At 52.6% G+C, this 20020-nt stretch overlaps 1 protein-coding gene across 2 annotated transcripts; it reads left to right on the forward strand.

Moving 5' to 3' along the window:
* Positions 1 to 758: 758 nt before the first annotated feature.
* KLRG2 (killer cell lectin like receptor G2) lies at positions 759 to 19510 on the forward strand. 2 transcript variants are annotated; one of them, XM_047763742.1, is made up of 5 exons: positions 759 to 1671; positions 8650 to 8751; positions 9434 to 9579; positions 18729 to 18832; positions 19296 to 19510. In XM_047763742.1, exons 1-5 carry the CDS (start codon positions 882 to 884, stop codon positions 19414 to 19416), a joined length of 1263 nt encoding a protein of 420 aa, XP_047619698.1. In that variant the 5' UTR covers positions 759 to 881; the 3' UTR covers positions 19417 to 19510. The 2 variants fall into 2 exon arrangements, with proteins under 2 accessions (XP_047619698.1, XP_047619697.1); XM_047763741.1 differs by lacking the exon at positions 19296 to 19510 and having other exon boundaries at positions 769 to 1671; positions 9384 to 9579; positions 18729 to 18798.
* The last annotated feature ends 510 nt before the right edge of the window (positions 19511 to 20020 follow it).

Genomic DNA, 20020 nt, shown 5'->3' on the forward strand with positions numbered 1-20020 from the left:
CCTACCCTGGGGTACTTGTTTAAAATCGTCCTTGTTCCTTTGTAAGATTCAGTAGGTCTAGGTGAAGCTCACCAGGAATCTGGTTGGTTGCTTGGTGGGGTTTTGTTTGGTTGCTTTTGGCGGGGGTGGGGGCTGTATTTTTGAAGCGGTATTCAGATTGCCGGTCAGGGCGGGGAACCCATTAGTCAACCACACGGAGCTCCTCTCCCAGAGAAAATACACGTTTTCCTTCTTCAGTCCTTACTGAGTTAGCCCAGTAGGAGTCAGGCCTCCAGAGATGGCCCTGGGACCTCTGCCTTGGGGAGTCCTTTCGGGAGTGGCGCCCATGGCCCCACTACATTGTCAGGACAATCAATCGGCCCTGCTACTCTTCTGCAAGCCGCCCCATTTCCTTTAGACCTGCTGATTTTTCTGAGGTCCCAGGATTTCTACAGCTTGGCCAACCGCCCTCGGCCCACGCTGTGATTCTCAAAATTAGCACAATGGCAGAGGGCTGGAGGGGGAAATGGGTAGGGCCAGGAATAAAGAAGAGAGAAGTTTGGGCTCTCCCCCAAACTTCTCTCAAACCACCCCCACCCCCCTTACGCGCCTACCCCCAGCTCTTCTTTCTGGGTAACCCTTGAGCCAGACTCTTGGGTTCCTCTGTTTTTTCTGCGCCCAGAGAAGGCGAGACTGGGGGCCTGGAGGGACTTGGCCAACACAACCCACGCCAGAGCCAATCCCTGGCTGGGAAGTGGAAGTGGGTGTGGCGACGGAGGGGGGCGTGGCTTGACAGCTTCAGCGACCCGTCTGGACCAATCCCGACCCGGGCGGCGAAGCTCACTCCCCTACCTGGGCCAGGTGCGCCAGCCTCGGCGTCTCTCCTTTGCTCTGCGCGTCGCATGGAGGGCTCCGGGGAGGCGTCGTGGGGAGACCAAACCCGGACTCAGTTCCCAATGGAGCCCTTGGAAAGCCAGGTCCCGAAGCTGGAGCCGAAGCAGGTTCTCGCGGAGGAAAGACAGCCTGAGAGTCCTGGGAGCAGCCCGAGTCTGGCTTCCGCCGTGAAGGAAGCGGCGGGCGCGAGCCAGGACCTGTCTAGCGGAAAGAAGCTGCCCTCGCCTCGCCCGGCGCCCCTGAAGTTGCTGCCACTCAGCCTGGGCTACGGCGCCTTCCGCCGCCAAGCGTCGTCCGGCTCGGAGCCGCCGTCGCCCGGCCCCGCTGCGACCGAACAGTCCCGGGACGGCGAGACACCGGGGGCCGAACTGGCGCCTAGGGCCACGCCGGGTGAGCCGGCTCCAGGCTCCTGGGCCCCCATGGAACTGCAGGTGGACGTGCGCGTGAAGCCCGTGGGCGCGGCTGGCGGCAGCCGTGCGCCCTCGCCAGCGCCCTCCACGCGCTTCCTCACCGTCCCTGTGCCGGAGTCCCCCGCCTTCTCCCGCCACGCCTCCCCAGCGCAGCTGCTCCTGCGGCAGACCCCGTCCCCGGGCAGCACGTGGGGCCGTGGCGTGCCGCTGGCCGTAGGCCGGGCGGAGCGCGGCCTTGACGGAGAGGGCTGGGCCAGCCACCCCGAAGGGCGTGCGGAGTCCCCGGGCTCCCCGACCTGCCGCTGCCGCTGCAAGGAGGATGCCGTGCTGCTGCCTCGCGCCGAGGGGGACGGCGATAAGAAGCTGTCCCGGGTCATAAAGCTCATAGGTAAGCGCGCGCCGGTACCGGGAGCCGAACTGCCCGGTGGATGGGGGTTGACGAACCTAAGCGCCCCACCCGCACCGCACCCACCCAGCGCTGGGCTCCTGGGGTGAAGGGACTAAGGCGGTTCAGACGAGGTGCGGATACCCCGACCCCACCCTGCCTCCCTGGCTAAGAGTCTGTGTAACTGTAATTCAAATTGTTGACTTAACAACAATAAGTAGACGAATAACATCGCTATTCTCCGCCCCCGAGCCTCCAAAACTTTCGCACTTCCTCTGAGTGTGCGCAGCATCTTGAAGCAGGGGTGGAAGGAATTCCGGGCGAGGGGAAGTCTTTCGGGATCACGTGACGGTGGTGGCTGCCTGGGCAGGAACGCCGACGCCTGGCTGCCGCTGGCACAACCTCTCAAAGGCCCAGCCAGACTCTCTCTTTGGACCACTTGGCCCCAACACTCATCCATTCAAGCAGCTACAGCGGTGGGGACTACCCGCCCGAATGCTCTAGGTGCAGGGGAGGGGGGCGGGAGGGGTGGTTGGTAGGGAGGAAGAGCGAACCCTAAAAAAATAAAACAATCCTGGACAAGAAACCCAAAAGGGAGTGGTTGGTGAATTTGGGGGCTTGGGAGTGCTTCCTGCAGCTAAGCCTTGAAAGCTGAGTAGGACGTTAGGGGTGGTAGCACCCCTTCTAGCTGAAGAGCCCTCAGGAACATTGATCCCCAGGGGCTAGAGACCTGCCCAGCGGACACACTTTCAAAAGCTTGGCCAGTTGAGAGGAAGGACAGACCCGCGAGACAGGCCCCAAAGCCTGATGAACCTCTATGCCAGGGGTTTTTAGACATGAAAGAGTTCAGGAACCCAGACCATTTCGGAACTTTTGCAGAGTTGGGTGGGAGCACATTTTCTGCATGATAGGTGTATTCATTTTCTGGTGCTGCTGAAACAAATTTGCACAAACTTAGAGGCTTAAAATGACATGGAATTTGTTTTTTGCAGTTCTATTTGTCTGCAGTCTGGTGTGGGCTCAATGGTCACCAGTCCAGTTGTCAGCAAGGCTGTGGTCTCTTCTGGGGGCTCATGGAAAAACTGTTTGCTTGCCTTGTCTAGCTTCGAAGGGCAATCGAGTTCCTGAACTCATGGTCCTCTCTCGATTCGAAGCCAGGGTCAGGCTGAATCCTCCCCCATCCATCTCTCTGACTCTCCTGTCTTTCCGCTTCCCTCTTCAGTTTATAAGGGCCCTTGTGATTACATTAGATCCACCCAGAAGTCCAGAGTGGTGTCCCCATCTCAAGGTCAGCAGATAAGCAACCTTAATGTCATCTGCCGTCTTAATTCCCCTGTGCCTTGTAACCTAACATATTCACAAATTCCAGGGATTAAGACATGGACATCTTGGAGTTCCCATCATGGCACAGCAGAAACGAATCCAACTAGGAACTACAAGGTTGTGGATTTGATCCCTGGCCTTGCTCAGTGGGTTAAGGACCCGGCGTGGCTGTAGCTGTGGTGGAGGCCGACAGCTACAGCTCCGATTCAACCCCTAGCCTGGGAACCTCCATATGTCACAGGGGTGGCCCTGACAAGACAAAAGACAAAAAAAAAAAAAAGAAGTGGACATCTTTAGGGGGACATTATTCATTCTGTCTACCGCAGTGAGTCTGTAGCTTTTTTTTGTTGTTGTTGTTGTTGCTATTTCTTGGGCCACTCCCGTGGCATATGGAGGTTCCCAGACTAGGGGTTGAATCGGAGCTGTAGCCACCGGCCTACGCCAGAGCCACAGCAACGCGGGATCCGAGCCGCGTCTGCAACCTACACCACAGCTCACGGCAATGCCGGATCATTAACCCACTGAGCAAGGGCAGGGACCGAACCCTCAACCTCATGGTTCCTAGTTGGATTCGTTAACCACTGCGCCACAACGGGAACTCCGAGTCTGTAGCTTTTTAACAGATTAATAGTGGAAGCATCTGAGACTAAATAGGTGGGATTATAAGGAAGTGAGTCAGTGGGGAGGTCACATAGTTGGGTTTTTAGTCTAGAAAGTACGCTCCGACAGCACTGTGGAGAAAGGTCGGGACAAGCATAAGATTGAAGGAAGCCCTTAGGAGGTGATAATAGTTCAGCAAGAGATGATGAAGGCTGGTTCTATGGCAAAAGTGGGAGGGAGATGGAGTTCCCGTTGTGGCTCAGTGGTTAATGAATCCTACTAGGAACCATCAGGTTGTGTGTTCAATCCCTGGCCTCGCTCAGAGGGTTAAGGATCCGGTGTTGCCATGAGCTATGGTGTAGGTTACAGACACAGCTCGGATCTGGTGTTGCTGTGACTCTGGTGTAGGCCAGCGGCTACAGCTCTAATTAGACCCCTAGCCTGGGAACCTCCATATGCTGTGGGTGTGGCCCTAGAAAAAGGCAAAAAAAAAAAAGAGAGAGAGAGGGAGAGTTCAAGGGGTAGAGTTAGCAAGCTGGGTCACTGTGCCGGTGAAGCTGTGCTAACAGGAGGTTTGGGGATGACCAGGGTGGCTGTACGACAGGTTGATGGGGTTATCCTTCCAGAATGGAGAATAGGGGAAAAGGCGTGGGAGAAATAAGTAAGCAGGTGCATTTGGGAGCCCCAGGTAGCAATGTCATTTAAAGGAAAAGGAGCCAGCCACAAACCAGGTGGCAGGAAGAGAATCAAGATGCAAAGAAGCAGAAAAAAGAGTTTCTGGAAGCTGTGATCAGCAGTGGCCAGTGTCCAGGGAAGAGACAGGCTTTGGGACTGGGTGGTTAGGGCGCATGGCCAGGCAGCACCTGCTCTGGGGATGAGGCAGGTAAGCAGAGGGTGTGGGGAGGAACGGGCGGGGAGCAATGCTGGAGAGAAAACACCGTAGGATCCACCAGAGGCACAGAGGCTTGGCGCTTTGGGCTTGCTCTCTGGGAAGTGTGGGGTTAAAGAACATTGAGGTGCCCCCCACCCCCGTCCCGCCCCGCTGAGGCTTGGTCTGAGGGATGCCACTTGGATTAGGAGCTCTGCAGACTGGTTCCTGCTGGTGGTGGCCTTTACTGTCTGGGATCAAGCTGGTGACCTCAGCAGGAGGGCCAGCCAGGGGACAGGCTCAAGGACTTGCCCAGACCCGGTAGTAATGCTGCTCAGGTGTTTCTTGGTCGCCTCCTCGTGAACCCAGGAGGGAGGAAGCCACTGTGGAGCCGCTTGGGAATGCCACTGCTTTGTCTCTCTCCTTGCTCTTTTGGGCAAGTGACATAGAAATGCTGTCCAGGTTGAGGGGTCAAAGACCCAGGGGATATTCTCAATGGCTGCGCTCAGCCCAGAAGAGAACTCTGTTTTTTCAAAGAGCCTAAACTGAGGGGAGAGCTGGATCCTCGGATGGAGACTCTTTCCCCCTTAGGTATTGGTTTGGAGTCGTGCCCTCTGGTCCCCAAGGCTGGATTAGGTGTCCTGTTCCATGCTCCCATGGGCCCTTGTGCTGCCCAGCTCCAGCCCTCCCTCGCCTGGATTCTGAGCAGGTGACATGGCATGGCAGGGGACAGGCCAGACATTCACAGAATCTCCAACACCTGGCACTTCAGTGCTCTGTAAATAATGACTCGTGGAGGAGTTCCCACTGGAGTGCAGTGAATTAGGAATCTGAGTGCAGTGGCTCAGATCATTGCAGAGGCACAGGTTTGATCCCCAGCCTGGGGCAGTGGGTTAAAAAGGATCCAGCATTACTGCACCTGAGGTGTGGGTCATGCCTGTGGCTCAGATTCATCCCCTGGCTCACAAACTTCCGTGCATGCGTGTGGCCATTAAAAAAGTGGGGTTGCAGGGGGAGTTCCTGTTGTGGCTCAGCAGGTTAAGAACCCGGCTAGTATCCATAAGGATGCAGGTTCAATCCCTGGCCTCTCCACAGCCACAGCAATGGGGGATCCGAGTCGCATGTGCAGCCTGAAGCACAGCTCACAGCAACACCGGATCCTTAACCCACTGAACCAGGCCAGGGATCAAACCCACATCCTCACCGATACTAGTCAGGTTTGTTTCCACTGAGCCACCACTGGAACTCCTTGTATTCTCTTTTTTGTTGCTTTTTGTTGTTGTTGTTTTGTTTTGTTTTTTTTGCCATTTCTTGGGCTGCTCCTGTGGCATATGGAGGTTCCCAGGCTAGAGGTCGAATTGGAGCTGTAGCCGCTGGCCTACTCCAGAGCCACAGCAACGGGGGATCCGAGCTGCGTCTGCAACCTACACCACAGCTCACAGCAACGCCGGATCCTCAACCCACTGAGCAAGGCCAGGGATCGAACCCGCAACATCATGGTTCCTAGTTGGATTCGTTAACCACTGAGCCACGACGGGAACTCTCCCCTGTATTCTATTTTTTTAAGATGCTCCTCCCTCCACCCCAATTGAATCAACTCTAAATCCTGCAAAACCTGGCCCCACCCCAGCCGTGGGATTTGACTAGGAGGAAGCATGTGGTGTTTGAGCTGTGGGGGTGGGAAAGGTCATCAAAATGTAGAAAATTACAAAGGGCTGAGCCGTGAGGAAGCAGGAGATGGCGCGACATTGGAAATGCCAACCCCAGATTCGAAAAGAGAGTAGGACAGAAGCTACAGAATGGGGCTGAAGATGCTGGAGAGGAGGTGAGGCTCTGTTGTTACATTACTATTCTCTTTTGTCTTTTTTTAGGGCCGCACTAGGGGCACCAGGCTAGGGGTCTAATCCGAGCTGCAGCCAGAGTCACAGCCACGCCAGATCCGAGCTGCTTTTGTGACCTACACCACAGCTCACGGCAATGCCGGATCCTTAACCCACTGAGCGAGGCCAGGGATCGAACCCACAACCTCATGGTTCCTAGTCAGATTTGGTTCCGGGAACTCCTGTGTTCTCTTGTGGAGGTGAAGCCCCTTAGGAATAGGGCTTCTCGTGTCCTTGGGTGCTGAGAGAATTAGACTTAAAGAGGAGAAGGTCCAGGGCTGGGGATAGGGAGAAGGCCAGTGTAAAGGGCAGTTTAGCTTCATCTGTGTGTTCATTTTCTAACTGGAAGAATGTGTTTGGGAGTTCCCGTTGTGGTGCAGCGGAAACGAATCTGACTAGGAACCGTGAGGTTGTGGGTTCCATCCCTGGCCTCGCTCAGTGGGTTAAGGATTCGGTGTTGCCGTGAGCTGTGGTGTAGGTCACAGACGCGGCTCGGATCCCTCATTGTGTGGCTGTGGTGTAGGCTGGCCACAACAGCTCCTATTCGACCCCTAGCCTGGGAACCTCCATATGCCACAGGTGTGGCCCTAAAAAGAAAAAAATAAAAAAATAAAAACAAACAAACGGAAAAGAATGTTTGTGTTACTTGTGTTGTTAAGAATCCCTTTCGAGGAGTTCCCGTCGTGGCACAGTGGTTAACGAATCCGACTAGGAACCATGAGGTTGCAGGTTCGGTCCCTGCCCTTGCTCAGTGGGTTAAGGATCCGGTGTTGCCGTGAGCTGTGGTGTAGGTTGCAGACGCGGCTCGGATCCCGCGTTGCTGTGGCTCTGGCGTAGGCTGGCAGCTACAGCTCCGATTAGACCCCTAGCCTGGGAACCTCCATGTGCCGAGGGAGCGGCCCAAGAAATGGCAAAAAGACAAAAAAAAGAATCCCTTTCGAAAGGGAGGGGGCGGGACTGCCTCTCTGGCTGGAAGTTTGGTAGACAGATGCGGCGCGGGGGGGGGGGGGCGGGGGCGCTGTTTGCAAGGTCAGCCTCGCAGCCCTAAGTGCAGAAGGTGTGTGAGACTTAGGGCACCTCTGTCTGTTTTTACTGCTCTGTTTTTTGAAAGGTCAGAGCTGACTTGAGTCTTCTGTCACAGTGGTTGTATTTACCGAGACGACTGGTAGATTTATTTTCCTTTTCTCCAGGCTTTTTTGTTCCGCTTTTATTCTTTTAAGGCTGTCCATTTATACGTGTCTTTTTTTTTCCAAGCATTTTCAAACCCCTTCACCCCCTTTTTGGGCCTGTGCCCACCGCATGTAGAAGTTCCTGGGCCAGGGATCAAACTTGCGCCAGGGCAGTGACCCAGGCTGCCACAGGGACAGCATCAGATCCTTAACTCACTGAGCCCCAGGAGGACTCTGAAACACTGTATCTTTTAACTACCACCTCCAGCCCCCGACCCCCGGCAACCACTACTTTACTTTCTGTCTCTATGATTTTTCCTGTTTTAGATATTTCATATAAATAGAATCATATATGTCTTTTTGTGACAAGCTTCTCTTACTTGGCATATAATGTTTTCAAGACTCTCCCATGATGTTGATGTACCTGCACTTTATCATTTTTTTTCGAGGGGGACGGTGCCACACCTGCAGTGTAGGGAAGTTCCCAGGCTAGGGGTCGAATTGGAGCTGCAGCTGCCAGTCTACGCCACAGCCACAGCAACACGGGATCCGAGCCACGTCTGTGGCCCACATCACAGCTCACGGCAATGCCGGATCCTTGACCCACTGAGCGAGGCCGGGGATCAAACCTGCATCCTCATGAACACTAGTCAGATTCGTTTCCACTGAGCCATGATGGGAACTCCTGATTCCAGTGTTAAAATGGGGAAATGGGAGTTCCCCTAGTTGAGAACTTGAGGTGGGGGGTCTGTCAGACTCCACACCTAGCCCTTGCTCCTCTCATGTGTGGAGCTTGATCTCCTGGCACCTTTGCCCTTCCCATCAGCTCCCTGAGTGTGGGCACCCTGGCCCCATCCTCAGTGCTATTTGTGCCCTGCATCTAATGCCCATCTGGTGCTCAATAAATGGTTGCTAGACAAATACTCTCTTTTTTGAAAAGAATCCTTTGTCTTCTTGTTTTTCAAGAAGTGGAACCTCTTTTAGCATCTTTCTCCCAAATAAGAAGTTCGGACCTGAACTGAGTGGTTTATCCTGGTGTCTTGGGCGAGGGGGTGGCGTGACACAGCGTAGGAGTCAGCATGGTCCGGAGCTGGGGTGTCCTCCTCACCAGTGTCTGCCGGTTGTCCCACCTCTCCCGCAGGGCTGCCCATGTACATGAAGTCGCTGCGATGGGCCCTGGCCGTCATGGCCCTGCTCCTGGCATTGTCCTCGGTGGCCATTGTGGCCCTGGCTTCCAAAGCAGGTATGGCACCCTCTCCGGTCCCCTTTCCTCCCCTGCCCCACCAGCTTGGTCTCAAGTCCTTGCAGCAACTTTGTGAGAATTAGAAAAAGACATCCCCAGAGTTAAGGCGGCGCAGTGGCAGCAAATCTGACTAGTATCCATGAGGACGAGGGTTCGATCCCTAGCCTCGCTCAGTGCCGTGAGCTGTGGTGTAGGTTGCAGACATGGCTCAGATCCCACGTGGCTGTGGCTGTGGTATAGACTGTCAGCTGTAGCTCTGATTAGACCCCTAGCCTGGGAACTTCCCCATGCCATGGGCGAGGCCCTAAAAAGACCAAAAAAAGAAAAGAAAAAAACAGAAAAAGACATCCCTGATGGACAGATGCAGCACAAAGACATGGGACTTGTTGAGCGGAGGGAAGGGAGGGGTGCCCCTTCCTCCGTGGGCACAGCCTGCGCCTGAGCAGACATCACACTGACAGAGGGGCGGCTGCCCCACCCGGGAGCCTCCTGAACAGGCTGTATAGCTTTTCGCTGGGGCTTGGGTGCCCGCCCCACCCCACCTCCCACCCCCCTGCCCTCAGCCCTGCTTACCCCTCTCCCAAGCCTTGCCAGTTCTGCACCTCCAGATTTGCCTCCTGATTGTTTAACAGGACCTACGCATTCAGCTCTGGCCGGTTTACCCACCAGTGGTCTCTTGCAGGAGCCAGATGCCGGCCCTGCCCTCGAGGCTGGGTGTGGTCCGATGACCACTGCTACTACTTCTCTGCCGAATTGCAGGCCTGGGAGGCCAGCCGGGCCTTCTGCTCAGCCCACCACGCCACTCTTCCCCTGCTGAACCATACCCAGGTGAGAAGGGGGGCCGGTGGGGGGAGGGAAGGGGGGGAGGAGAAGGGCATGGACGTCATTACAGACTAGATTCTCACCACTAGAAGGAACCTCAAGGTCTAGTTCAGGAGTTCGCATTGTGGCTCATTGGTAACAAACCTGACTAGTATCCATGAAGACTCAGATTCAATCCCTGGCCTCGCTCAGTGGGTTAAGGATCCACCGTTGCCATGTGCCATGGTGTAGGTCACAGACACTGCTTGGTTCTCTCATTGCTATGGCTCTGGTGTAGGCTGGTGGCTGCAGCTCTGATTTGACTCCTAGCCTGGGAACCTCCATGTGCCACAGGTGTAGCCCTAGAAAAAGACAAAAAAAGATCTAGTCCAACTCTACATTACAGAAAAAGTCACTAAGGCCTGGGAAAATCAAGTGACATGAAGGAGGACCAGGTATCATGTCTCTAAGGGCTTATTAATGGCCAGGCGAAAAGTTGGAAGGCAATGGAGCAAAATCACAAACCTGGGGGAAAACTATTTCCAACTTAGTGTTCTATACCCAGCCAAGCTATCAATCAAAGAAGAGGTTAAAATAAAAGTATCTTTAGATGTAAAAAGTCTCAAGACATTTTTTTCCAGCAAATTTAGGGAGGGTGTTCTTCAGCGTGAAAAGACACAGAATCTAGCAAACAGAATCCCACAGAGGAAAGAGGCTAAGGCATACTGAGGATGAAAGTGAAGAAATTCTGAGACGAGAGCTGTGTGAGCAGCCACAGAGCAGAAAACAGAGGACTGCAGGAGGTGGCCTGGCCATCTCCTGTTTGGGTTTTTTCTGGTCCCTGCCGCCTTGTCCAGCTTGACCTTTGGTCACATCCTCTTGTCAGATACACTCAGAGCACCGTGCACCTTCCCGTCATAGCACAGTAATCAAACAACTATTTCTATGGCTTCTTTTTTTTTTTTTTAAGGGTCGCACCCGCAGCACATTCAAGTTCCCAGGCTAGGGTTGCATTGGAGCTGCAACAGGAGATCCTAGCCACATCTGTGACCTATATCACAGCTCAGGGCAATGCCAGATCCTTAACTCACTGAGCAGGGCCAGGGATTGAACTCACATCCTCATGGTTACCAGTCTGGTTTGTAACCCGCTGAGCCACAACAGGAACTCCCTGTGGCTTCTTGATTAATGCCTGCCTCACCTACTGCTTTAGTCATGTGTAGGTGGAGGCTGTGCTATTCTGGCTTTTCAGTGAATCCCCAGTACCTAATGCAGGGTAGGTGCTCAAAAAAAAAATTTTTTTTTTTGATGGTCACAACTGCAGCATATGGAAGTTTCCAGGCCAGGGGGGTGAACTGTAGCTGCAGCTGCAGGCCTACACCACAGCCACAGCAACAACGGATCCGAGCTGCATCGGCAATCTACATCACAGCTTGCAGCAATGCTGGATCCTTAACCCACTCAGTGTGAGCCAGGGATCGAATCTGCATCCTCATGGAGACTATGTCAGGCTCTTAACCCACTGACCCACAGTGGGAACTCCAATAAATCTTTGTTAAGGCCCTGGCTGAAGGAAGGCTGCATTTTCATGCATATCAGAGCAGCTAGTGTACATTCTTGGTGATGGCCCTGAGTTAGATAATGCCAAGGGCTGGAGGCTGAAGGATCCAGTGTATACGTCCTTTTTTGCCACCACTCTCTTCTTATTTGATTTTCTTTTTTATAATGATTTTTATTTTTTCCATTATGGTTGGTTTACAGTGTTCTGTCAATTTCGACTGCACAGCAAAGTGACCCAGTCACACGTACATATACGTTCTTATTCTCACATTATCTTCTATCTATGCTCCATCATAAGTGTTTGTCACCACTTTCTTTTCTTTTTTTTTTTTTTTTGGTCCTTTTAGGGCCGCACCCGAAGCATATGGAGGTTCCCAGGCTAGGGGTTGAATTGGAGCTACAGCTGCCAGTCTATACCACAGCCACAGCAACTTGGGACCAACACCACAGCTCACGGCAGTGCCAGATCCTTAACCCACTGAGTGAGACCAGGGATCTAACCCGTGTCCTCACGGGTGCCAGTCGGGTTCATTACTGCCGAGCCATGATGGGATCTCTATATTTTCTCATTCTTAGGTCCTATTCTCACTCTCCTCTTCTGCTATCATTTAAGGAAGTTCCCTTCTTATTTTACTAAGAGTTTCAAACATGAATGAGTCTAATTTCACTAGAAACTTTTTTGTGTGTGTACATTGAGATTCTCATATCTTTTGGGGTTTATTGGGGTTTTTTGTTTGTTTTGTTTTTGTTTTCTGTCTTGTTAGGACCATACCCACAGCATATGGAGGTTCTCAGGCTAGGGGTCAAATTGGGGCTGTAGCTGCCAGTCTACACCACAGCTCATAGCAACACCAGATCCATAACCCAGTAAGTGAGGCCAGGGATTGAACCTGAATCCTCATGGATACTAGTCAGATTTGTTTCCACTGAGCCACAGGAAAAATCCTAATATCTTTTTTGTTTTCTCCTTTAGTCTTGTGGTGATTTTTTTTTTTTTTTAATTCTTGGCCTTGTGATAAGGTTTGTTTAGCCAAGATTTTTTTTCTTCCCCAAATTCTTTCATATTTGACTTGATAATATTTTACTTAAGATTTTCAGATGTATTTTATTTCCTGCCCAGTCCTGATATCAAAGGTATATCTCACACAACAGAGAAGGCAGTTTCTGTCTTTTTCTTTCCTCTGGGAGAGTTCTCTGAAAGTAAATATAAAAATCTACTGGAGGGAGTTCCTGTCGTGGCTCAGCAGAAACGAATCAGACGAGCATCTGTGAGGACGCAGGTTCAATCCCTGGCCTCGCTCAAAGGGTCGAGCATCTGGCGTTGCCGTGAGCTGTGGTGTAGGTCGCAGATGCAGCTCGATCTGGTGTGGCTGTGGCTCTGGTGTAGGCCAGCCGCTACAGCTCTGATTGGACCCCTAGCATGGGAACTTCTGTATGTTGGGGTGTGGCCCTAAACAAACCAAAAAAAAAAAAAAAAAAGAATTCTTTTATTTATTTATTTATTTTTGTTGTTGTTGCTATTTCTTGGGCCACTCCCGCGGCATATGGAGGTTCCCAGGCTAGGGGTTGAATCGGAGCTGTAGCCACCAGCCTACGCCAGAGCCACAGCAACGCGGGATCCGAGCCACGTCTGCAACCTACACCACAGCTCACGGCAACACCGGATCGTTAACCCACTGAGCAAGGGCAGGGACCGAACCCGCAACCTCATGGTTCCTAGTCGGATTCGTTAACCACTGCGCCACGACGGGAACTCCAAAAAAAAGAATTCTTTTAAAGCTAAGCACACAGGCTCAATCATTTGTAACACAACTACCTATTCAAAAAATATGTCACAAAGTTTGGACATGCTTTTTCCCCAAAAGGAGCTTCCAAAAAAGCCCCTTGCAAAAAAGACCAAAGAGAAGATTTGGGTCTTAGGCAGTTAAAATCTGGACTATGATGACTGTGAAACTCTGGAATCCTCCTGAGTTCTGGATGAGAGCCAGAAGCTCCGGGAGGCACCACAGAGGGCGCGGGTAGAGCAGCCGAGGTCGGGCTGGCAGCTGGCGGAGCGGCTGGGCCCGCTGGCAGAGGCCAGGCTGCGGGAGCTGGGACACCCAGACCCTAGGGACATGCCAAGGTGCCAGTAGTCCACACAGCCCCAGGACAGCCACGTCATCCTCTCCAAGAGGTGAGAGGAAAGGAGACAGCTTCAGTGCCTCTGCTCTCAGCCGGTAGATTCACTGACCTTTGGTTTAAGAAGAGCTTTGTTGGGGGGAGCAGGTTGAGCGGCGGGGGGGGGGGGGGGCAGAGGAAGGAGCTTCCTAAAATATCCACACTGACTGTAAGCCCCATCTTGCATGCAGAAAGATGAAAACGTGAGTAAGGACACATCACAGGACTCAGAAAATTAAGCAGTTTAGAACATTTAAATATTAAAGCAGAAATGTATAAAGGCAGAGAGCAGAATGGTGGGTGCTGGGGGGCAGGAAATGGGCGTTGTTTAATCCATTCAGAGTTTTAGTTGGGGGAGTTCCCGTTGTGGCTTCGTGGAAACAAAGCTGACTAACATCTGTGAGAATGCGGGTTTGATCCCTGGCCTCGCTCAGTGGGTTAAGGATCCAGCATTGCCATGAACTGTGGTGTAGGCTGCAGACGAGGCTTGGATCCGTCGTTGCTGTAGGTGTGGTGTAGGCAGGCAACTATAGCTCTGATTTGACCCCTAGCCTGGGACCCTCCAGGTGCTGTGGGTGAGGCCCTAAAAAGACCGAAAAAAAAGTTTCAGTTGGGGAAGATGAGAAAATGCTGAGATGGGTGGAGCAATGGTTACACAACGGGGTGAATGAACCTAATGCCACTGAGCTATATACTTAGAAATGGTTGAAATGGTACATTTTATGATGTGCACATTTTACCACAAGTTTTTAAAAAAGAAATTTGGGAAAATATGGAAAATAATTTTAAGATGTAAAACAGGGGATTTCAGGTAAAGTCTGCTCAGGTCGCATCCACCCCCACTCCCCCACCCCCAGCATTGGTGGCAAAGTTGGAGAAGTACCCGCCGAAGGCCGTGGAGGCCCCGGATGTCTGCGCCGTCATTGCAGAGCTGTCTTTTGAGTCAAAAATTACTCAGAAGTTTCTAGAATTTACTTATATCTCTAGACAATGCTTTTTCCACACCATAATTTTTACTAACAATGGAACAGGTGAATTGCATCTGAACCGCAAGGAAAAAAAAAAAAGGAGAGAATGGGATGGGTGGAGCTGGGCTGGAACAAGCCAAGGTTCCTGTCACCAGGAGGCCCAGAGGGAGAGCTGGATGTCCTGCACAGAGAGCAGGGCAGGATCACCTGGCAATGCCAAGCATCAAATGAGGCCATTGTTAGAGTTCCCGCCGTGGCTCTGCAGTTAATGAACCTGACTAGCATCCATAAGAATGCAGGTTCAATCCCTGGCCTTGCTCGGTGGGTTAAGGATCCAGCGTTACCATGAGCTGTGGTGTAGGTTGCAGATGCTGCTCAGATCCCACGTTGCTGTGGCTGTGGTGTAGGCCAGTAGCTACAGCTCTGATTGGACCCCTAGCCTGGGAACCTCCATGTGCCACGGGTGTGGCCCTAAAAAGACAAAAAGACCAAGAAAAGGGGGGGCATTGTTGGGGGGGGGGCATCAGGCTTTTCACACCACTCAGCAGACTGGAGACTCCTCGTTGAATGAGTGTGTACTACATGCCCTTAGCTTTATGCCCATGATTTCAGGCCTCGTTACAAACATTGCCCATTTACAGAGGGTCACGGTGAAGTGACTTGCCTAGGGGTCACGTAGCTTACAAGTTACAGAACCAGAATTTGAATAGGGGGCGCCTTGGCCCCAAAGCTCTATGCTATGCAGTGACAGCCCCCTTCCCGGCCCTGGGAGATGCTCCGAGCTCTAGGGTGCCTTCCCAAACAGGCAGCTGATGGCTCCCAGGAGCACGGGGCTGGCCAGCAGGATCCCTGGGTCTGCCGCAGCCACAGCAACGAGAAGTCTGGGGCTGCGCTGCCCCCCCACTCACAGCTCAAAGCTGTTCCCTCCCAGGAGTTCCCGTTGTGGCTCAGCAGTAATGGACCCAACTAGTATCCATGAGGACGCGGGTTCGATCTCTGGGTCTTGCTCAGTGGGTTAAGGATCTGGTGTTGCTGTGAGCTGCGGTGAAGGTCAAACACACAGCTTGGATCTAATGTTGCTGTGGCTGTGGTGCAGGCCAGCAGCTGCAGCTCCTATTCAACCCCTGCCTGGGAACTTCCATCTGCCATGCGTGTGGCCCTAAAAGACCAAAAAAAAAAAAAAAAAAAGCTGTTTCCTCTCATCCCCTTCGAAGCTCCTGCCCAGCCCTGCCTGCAAGCCCCAGCCCGTGTCTTATCTGCCCTCGCCTCCACTCTTCCCTGCCATGTGCCATCTGGCCTTTGGGTAGGTCGGCACCCATCAGGCTAGACGTTCCTTCTGGCTCCTCTTCCCGCTGTTGACCGACAGGTGCCCCCCTGCCGGGAGGATGGGTCTGGGCAACACCTCTGGGCACAGCATTGGCCAGACAGCCCGCATGTTACCTGTGGCCCTTGCTGGTTAATGACAGTGACACGGGGGGCAGTTTTGTTGAGCTGGCCTACTAGGTGCTGGGCTCTCAAGGTCAGTGGTGTCTAGGACAGGCCCTCAGTCCTCACCCCATTCACTGTCTGATACAGGAAATTGACAAGGAAGCAAACCAGCCAAATGCCACCCACCACATTCCACACTCCGAAGGTTGTGGCCACACAGGGTAGGGTGTCCCTGCAGGAAGTCACCTCTAAACCGAGGCCTGGAGGACAAACGGGAGTGGCACCAATGGGACGGGTGTCACTTCGGTGCTTGCTTTTCTAGTCCCCAGGGTTAAGTATGGAGGTTTTATTTCCGTCAACATGAACACCCTTCTAGGGAAGACCCGAACATCCGTCGCGCTCAGGCGGGGCCATGTCTCAGCGTCAGCGATGTGCCTGTGTGCTGCTCAGCCTGTCCGTGCTGTGGACTTGCTGGAGTGGCTGCATTTCTCCACTTGGCACGACTTCGTATTTACGTTTTCTTGCATAACGACATGTGCTGTCGTGAGCAGCCCGGTAATCTTCCATCGTGTTGATAGCCCATCCTGGGCCTCGTCATTTCCTGACTGCGAAGCATTTGGGCGCTTTCCAGTTTTTCTTTATAAATAGCACTGTGGTAATTTTGGGAACGTTCATTTTCTCCCCTTTGTGTTCTAGGCTTTCTTCCCCAAAGTGGAAGAAATTACCTATCCGAGCAATAGGAACCATGTGGCCATTCTTGCTACGTAGCACAAATTATGACCCAGAAAGACTGGGCTGGTGTGGACTGCTGCCCCTACCTTCACTCCCCCAGGTCCTTGCACCGGGACTTAGAAAAATACTGAAACATTGGAGTTCCCGTTGTGGCGCACTGGAAACGACTCCAACTAGGAACCATGAGGTTGCGGGTTCGATCCCTGTCCTCGATCAGTGGGTTAAAGATCCGGTGTTGCCATGAACTGTGGTATAGGTCGCAGACGAGGCTCAGATCTGGCGTTGCTGTGGCTCTGATTTGACTTCTAGCCTGGGAACCTCCATATGCCACAGCTGCAGCCCTAAAAAGCAAAAAAAAAAAAAAAATTGAAACATTTTTCCAAGTTGAAACTTTTTAAATACAATTTTTTTTGCCTTAATTCATTGCTAAAAGCAGCATGACAAAAGGACAAGTATTTAAAAGAAAAAAAACATTATAGGAGCTCCCTGGTGACTCAGCAGGTTAAGGATCTGGCATTGTCACTGCTGTGACTCTGGTTGCCGCTGGGGCATGGGTTTGATCCCCGGCCTGGGAACTTCTGCAGGCCACAGGCACAGCTGAAAGAAAGAAAGATGAAAAAATATCTCTGATAGCTCGCTAACATACTTGTTTTAGTTTTTGTTACTCCTTATGTGTCTGCCTCCATGTTTGTACATGTTTTTTCATTTCTTATAAACATGCCACAACTTTGAGGAGTTCCCGTTGTGGCGCAGTGGTGAACGAATTCGACTAGGAACCATGAGGTTGCAGGTTCGATCCCTGGCCTTGCTCAGTGGGTTAATGATCTGGCGTTGCCATGAGCTGTGGTGTAGGTCACAGACGCAGCTCGGATCCCACGTTGCTGTGGCTGTGGTGTAGGCCGGCAGCTACAGCTCTGATTAGACCCCTAGCCTGGGAACCTCCATATGCCAGGGGGGCAGCCCAAGAAATGGCAAAAAGACAAAAAAAAAAAAAGCCACAACTTGTATTCAGCTTCTTCACTTACTCTAACCCGTCATGTACTATAACTTCTCACCATGTTGCTACGCAGACTCCACACTTGCCCTTGTTTTTAATGGTCTGATGATACTTCCCTAAATGGATGCAGCATAGTTTACGCTCTTATTGGCAATTGTATTTTTCTTTGTTTTTTATTTTCATTTATAATGATTTTGATGTTTTCCATTAGAGCTGTTTTACAGTGTTCTGTCAATTTTCTGCTGTACAGCATGGTGACCCAGTCACATATACATGTATATATTCCTTTTTCTCACATTATCATGCTCCATCCTAAGTGAGTAGATATAACTCCCAGTGCTGTACAGCAGGATCTCATTGCTTGTCCACTCCAAAGTCAATAGTTTGCATCTATTAACCCCAAATTCCCAGCTCATCCCACTCCCTCCCCCTCGGCAACCACAAGTCTGTTCGCTGTGTCCATAATTTTCTGTAGAAAGGTTCATTTGTGCTGTATATTAGATTCTAGGTATAAGTGATAGCATATGGGATTTGTCTTTCTCTTTCTGACTGACTTCCCTTAGTATGAGAGTCTCTAGGTCCATCCATGTTGCTGCAAATGGCATGATTTTGTTCTTTTGTATGGCTGAGTCGTATTCCATTGTGTATATATACCATATCATCTTTAATCCATTCATCTGTTGTTGGTCATTTGGGTTGTTTCCATGTCTTGCCTTCTGTGAATACTGCTGCAGTGAACATGCAGGTGCATGTGTCTTTTTCAAGGGAAGTTTTGTCTGGATATATGCCCAAGAGTGGGGTTGCTGGGTTCTAAGTCTAGTTTTCTAAGGTCCCTCCATACTCTTTTTCCATAGTGGTTGTACCAATTTATATTCCCATGGCAACTGTTTTATTGACCATCTGCTCCCCAGCCACCTCTGCAGCCTGATCAACCCCTTCCACTTGCTTCCTGCCTGGTGAGGCTCCTTTCTGTGTGTCTACTTCTGTGTGCTTTGTGGCCTCCCCGCCTGCTCATGCCTTTCACCCCGCTTCTCTGAGCCCCCTCCTTGCTCTGTCCACTCAATACCCATTGTGCACTGCTCGCGGGGATTGGTGCTCACAGCCTCTTCCCCTGCAGAGCTGAGAGGAGATCGCCCCCATTTCTGGTCCCCAGTCCTGAGCACAGGGCCTGGCAACCAGCAAGCATCCAGTACAGCTTCCCGGCTCGTGCTGTCTTGGGAGACACGGATTGAGCCGGGGAGGTGGGCACTTGGGCTTGGGGCTGGGAACAGGGGGACAGTACAGTGAGCTGGGCCAGTGGCCAAGAAGAGTGACGAGCTGTTTTTCTCCCGCAGGGCTTCCTGAGCAGATACCCAGTCACCAAGTACTCCTGGGTAGGGGCCCGGCGAGGGCCCCGGGGCTGGCACTGGATCGATGGGACCCCCCTGCTGCCCCAGCTGTGAGTAACCTTGTGCCTGAGTAGTTAGCCCCTTCTGTCCCCAATGTGCTAGCATTGAGCCCCCCAACTTGACCAGAGTAAGGTCACAGTAGGTGCCAAAGGGGGCTGGAGGCCTTCCCCTCCACCTGCTCCCCCCCACCCCCTGAGTCTAGGGTGGCTCTGGGTGTCATTTAGGCCCATCACCTTGTCCCTTGTTTGGGCCCCCAGCACATTCACCCGAGCAGGATCATCACCCTGTTCTATGGATAAGGAGTGTGCCACCCAGAGAGATTTAGACGTTTGCCCAGCGCCACACAGCTGACGGCCTAGGGCAGGAGCAGGGCATCCTCGTGATTCCTACCCAGGGCTCTTTCCGGGCCCCCTGGTGCCAGGCAGTGATCCCAGGGGTGCCCAGGCAGCAGGCACACAGATGGGGGGGTGCCCGTCGTCCTGAGCGCTTCCTTTTCTTTCCGCCCTTCCCCAGGCTCCCAGAGGAAAACCAGGATGAGCCGGATCTTGACTGCGGGGGCCTGGAGGGAGGCAAGCTGGTGGCTTCAGACTGTGCCTCCCCCAGGCCCTGGGTCTGTGCCAAGGGGACCAAGTGACTTGGGTTCTGCCCCCGCTGAGCCGGTTGGGGGCACCAGCCCCCAGGGGAGACCAGATCAAGAGCTGGAGCAGCCTGTTCCCCAGACCCAGGCCCCCAGGCCTCCCCGCTCTGCTCAGCGGCCCTGCCTCAGCCAACCAGGGAGCAGACTCCGGGCACAGGAAAATCACATCTGCAGCGAAGGAGGCTGGCTGCGGCTGGGTACCCACCAGGTCTCCAGCTGCCCGGGCAGCATTGTTCTGAGACCTTGGTTTTGGTTTTGGGGTTTTTTTTTTTTTGTTGTTAGTTTTTAGCATTCTGGGTCTCAGTCTCTCCCTCACTGAAAATGGCCATTTCGAGGAGTTCCCATTGTGGCTCAGCCGTAATGAAACCCAACTAGGATCCATGAAGATACGGGTTTGATCCCTGGCCTCGCTCAGTGGGTTAAGGATCTGGCGTGGCCATGAGCTGTGGTGTAGGTCACAGGACGTGGCTCAGATCTGGCGATGCTGTGGCTGTGGCTGTGGTGGAGGCCGGCAGGTGCAGCTCTGATTCGACCCCTAGCCTGGGAACATGCACATGCCACGGATGCAGCCCTAAAAAGACACAAAACAAAAAAAGGCCGT

This window comes from Phacochoerus africanus, chromosome 16 (genome assembly GCF_016906955.1).
Source record: "Phacochoerus africanus isolate WHEZ1 chromosome 16, ROS_Pafr_v1, whole genome shotgun sequence".
NCBI classification, from domain to species: Eukaryota; Metazoa; Chordata; class Mammalia; order Artiodactyla; family Suidae; genus Phacochoerus; species Phacochoerus africanus.

What these genes read in the sequence shown, in the direction of transcription:
- KLRG2 (XM_047763742.1), top strand. Translation starts at nt 882, where the DNA reads ATGGAGGGCTCCGGGGAGGCGTCGTGGGGAGACCAAACCCGGACTCAG. An exon ending in CCCTGCTGAACCATACCCAG is followed by an intron (nt 9,580 to 18,728) that starts GTGAGAAGGGGG and finishes TTTCTCCCGCAG; the next exon opens with GGCTTCCTGAGCAGATACCC. An exon ending in ACCCCCCTGCTGCCCCAGCT is followed by an intron (nt 18,833 to 19,295) that starts GTGAGTAACCTT and finishes GCCCTTCCCCAG; the next exon opens with GCTCCCAGAGGAAAACCAGG.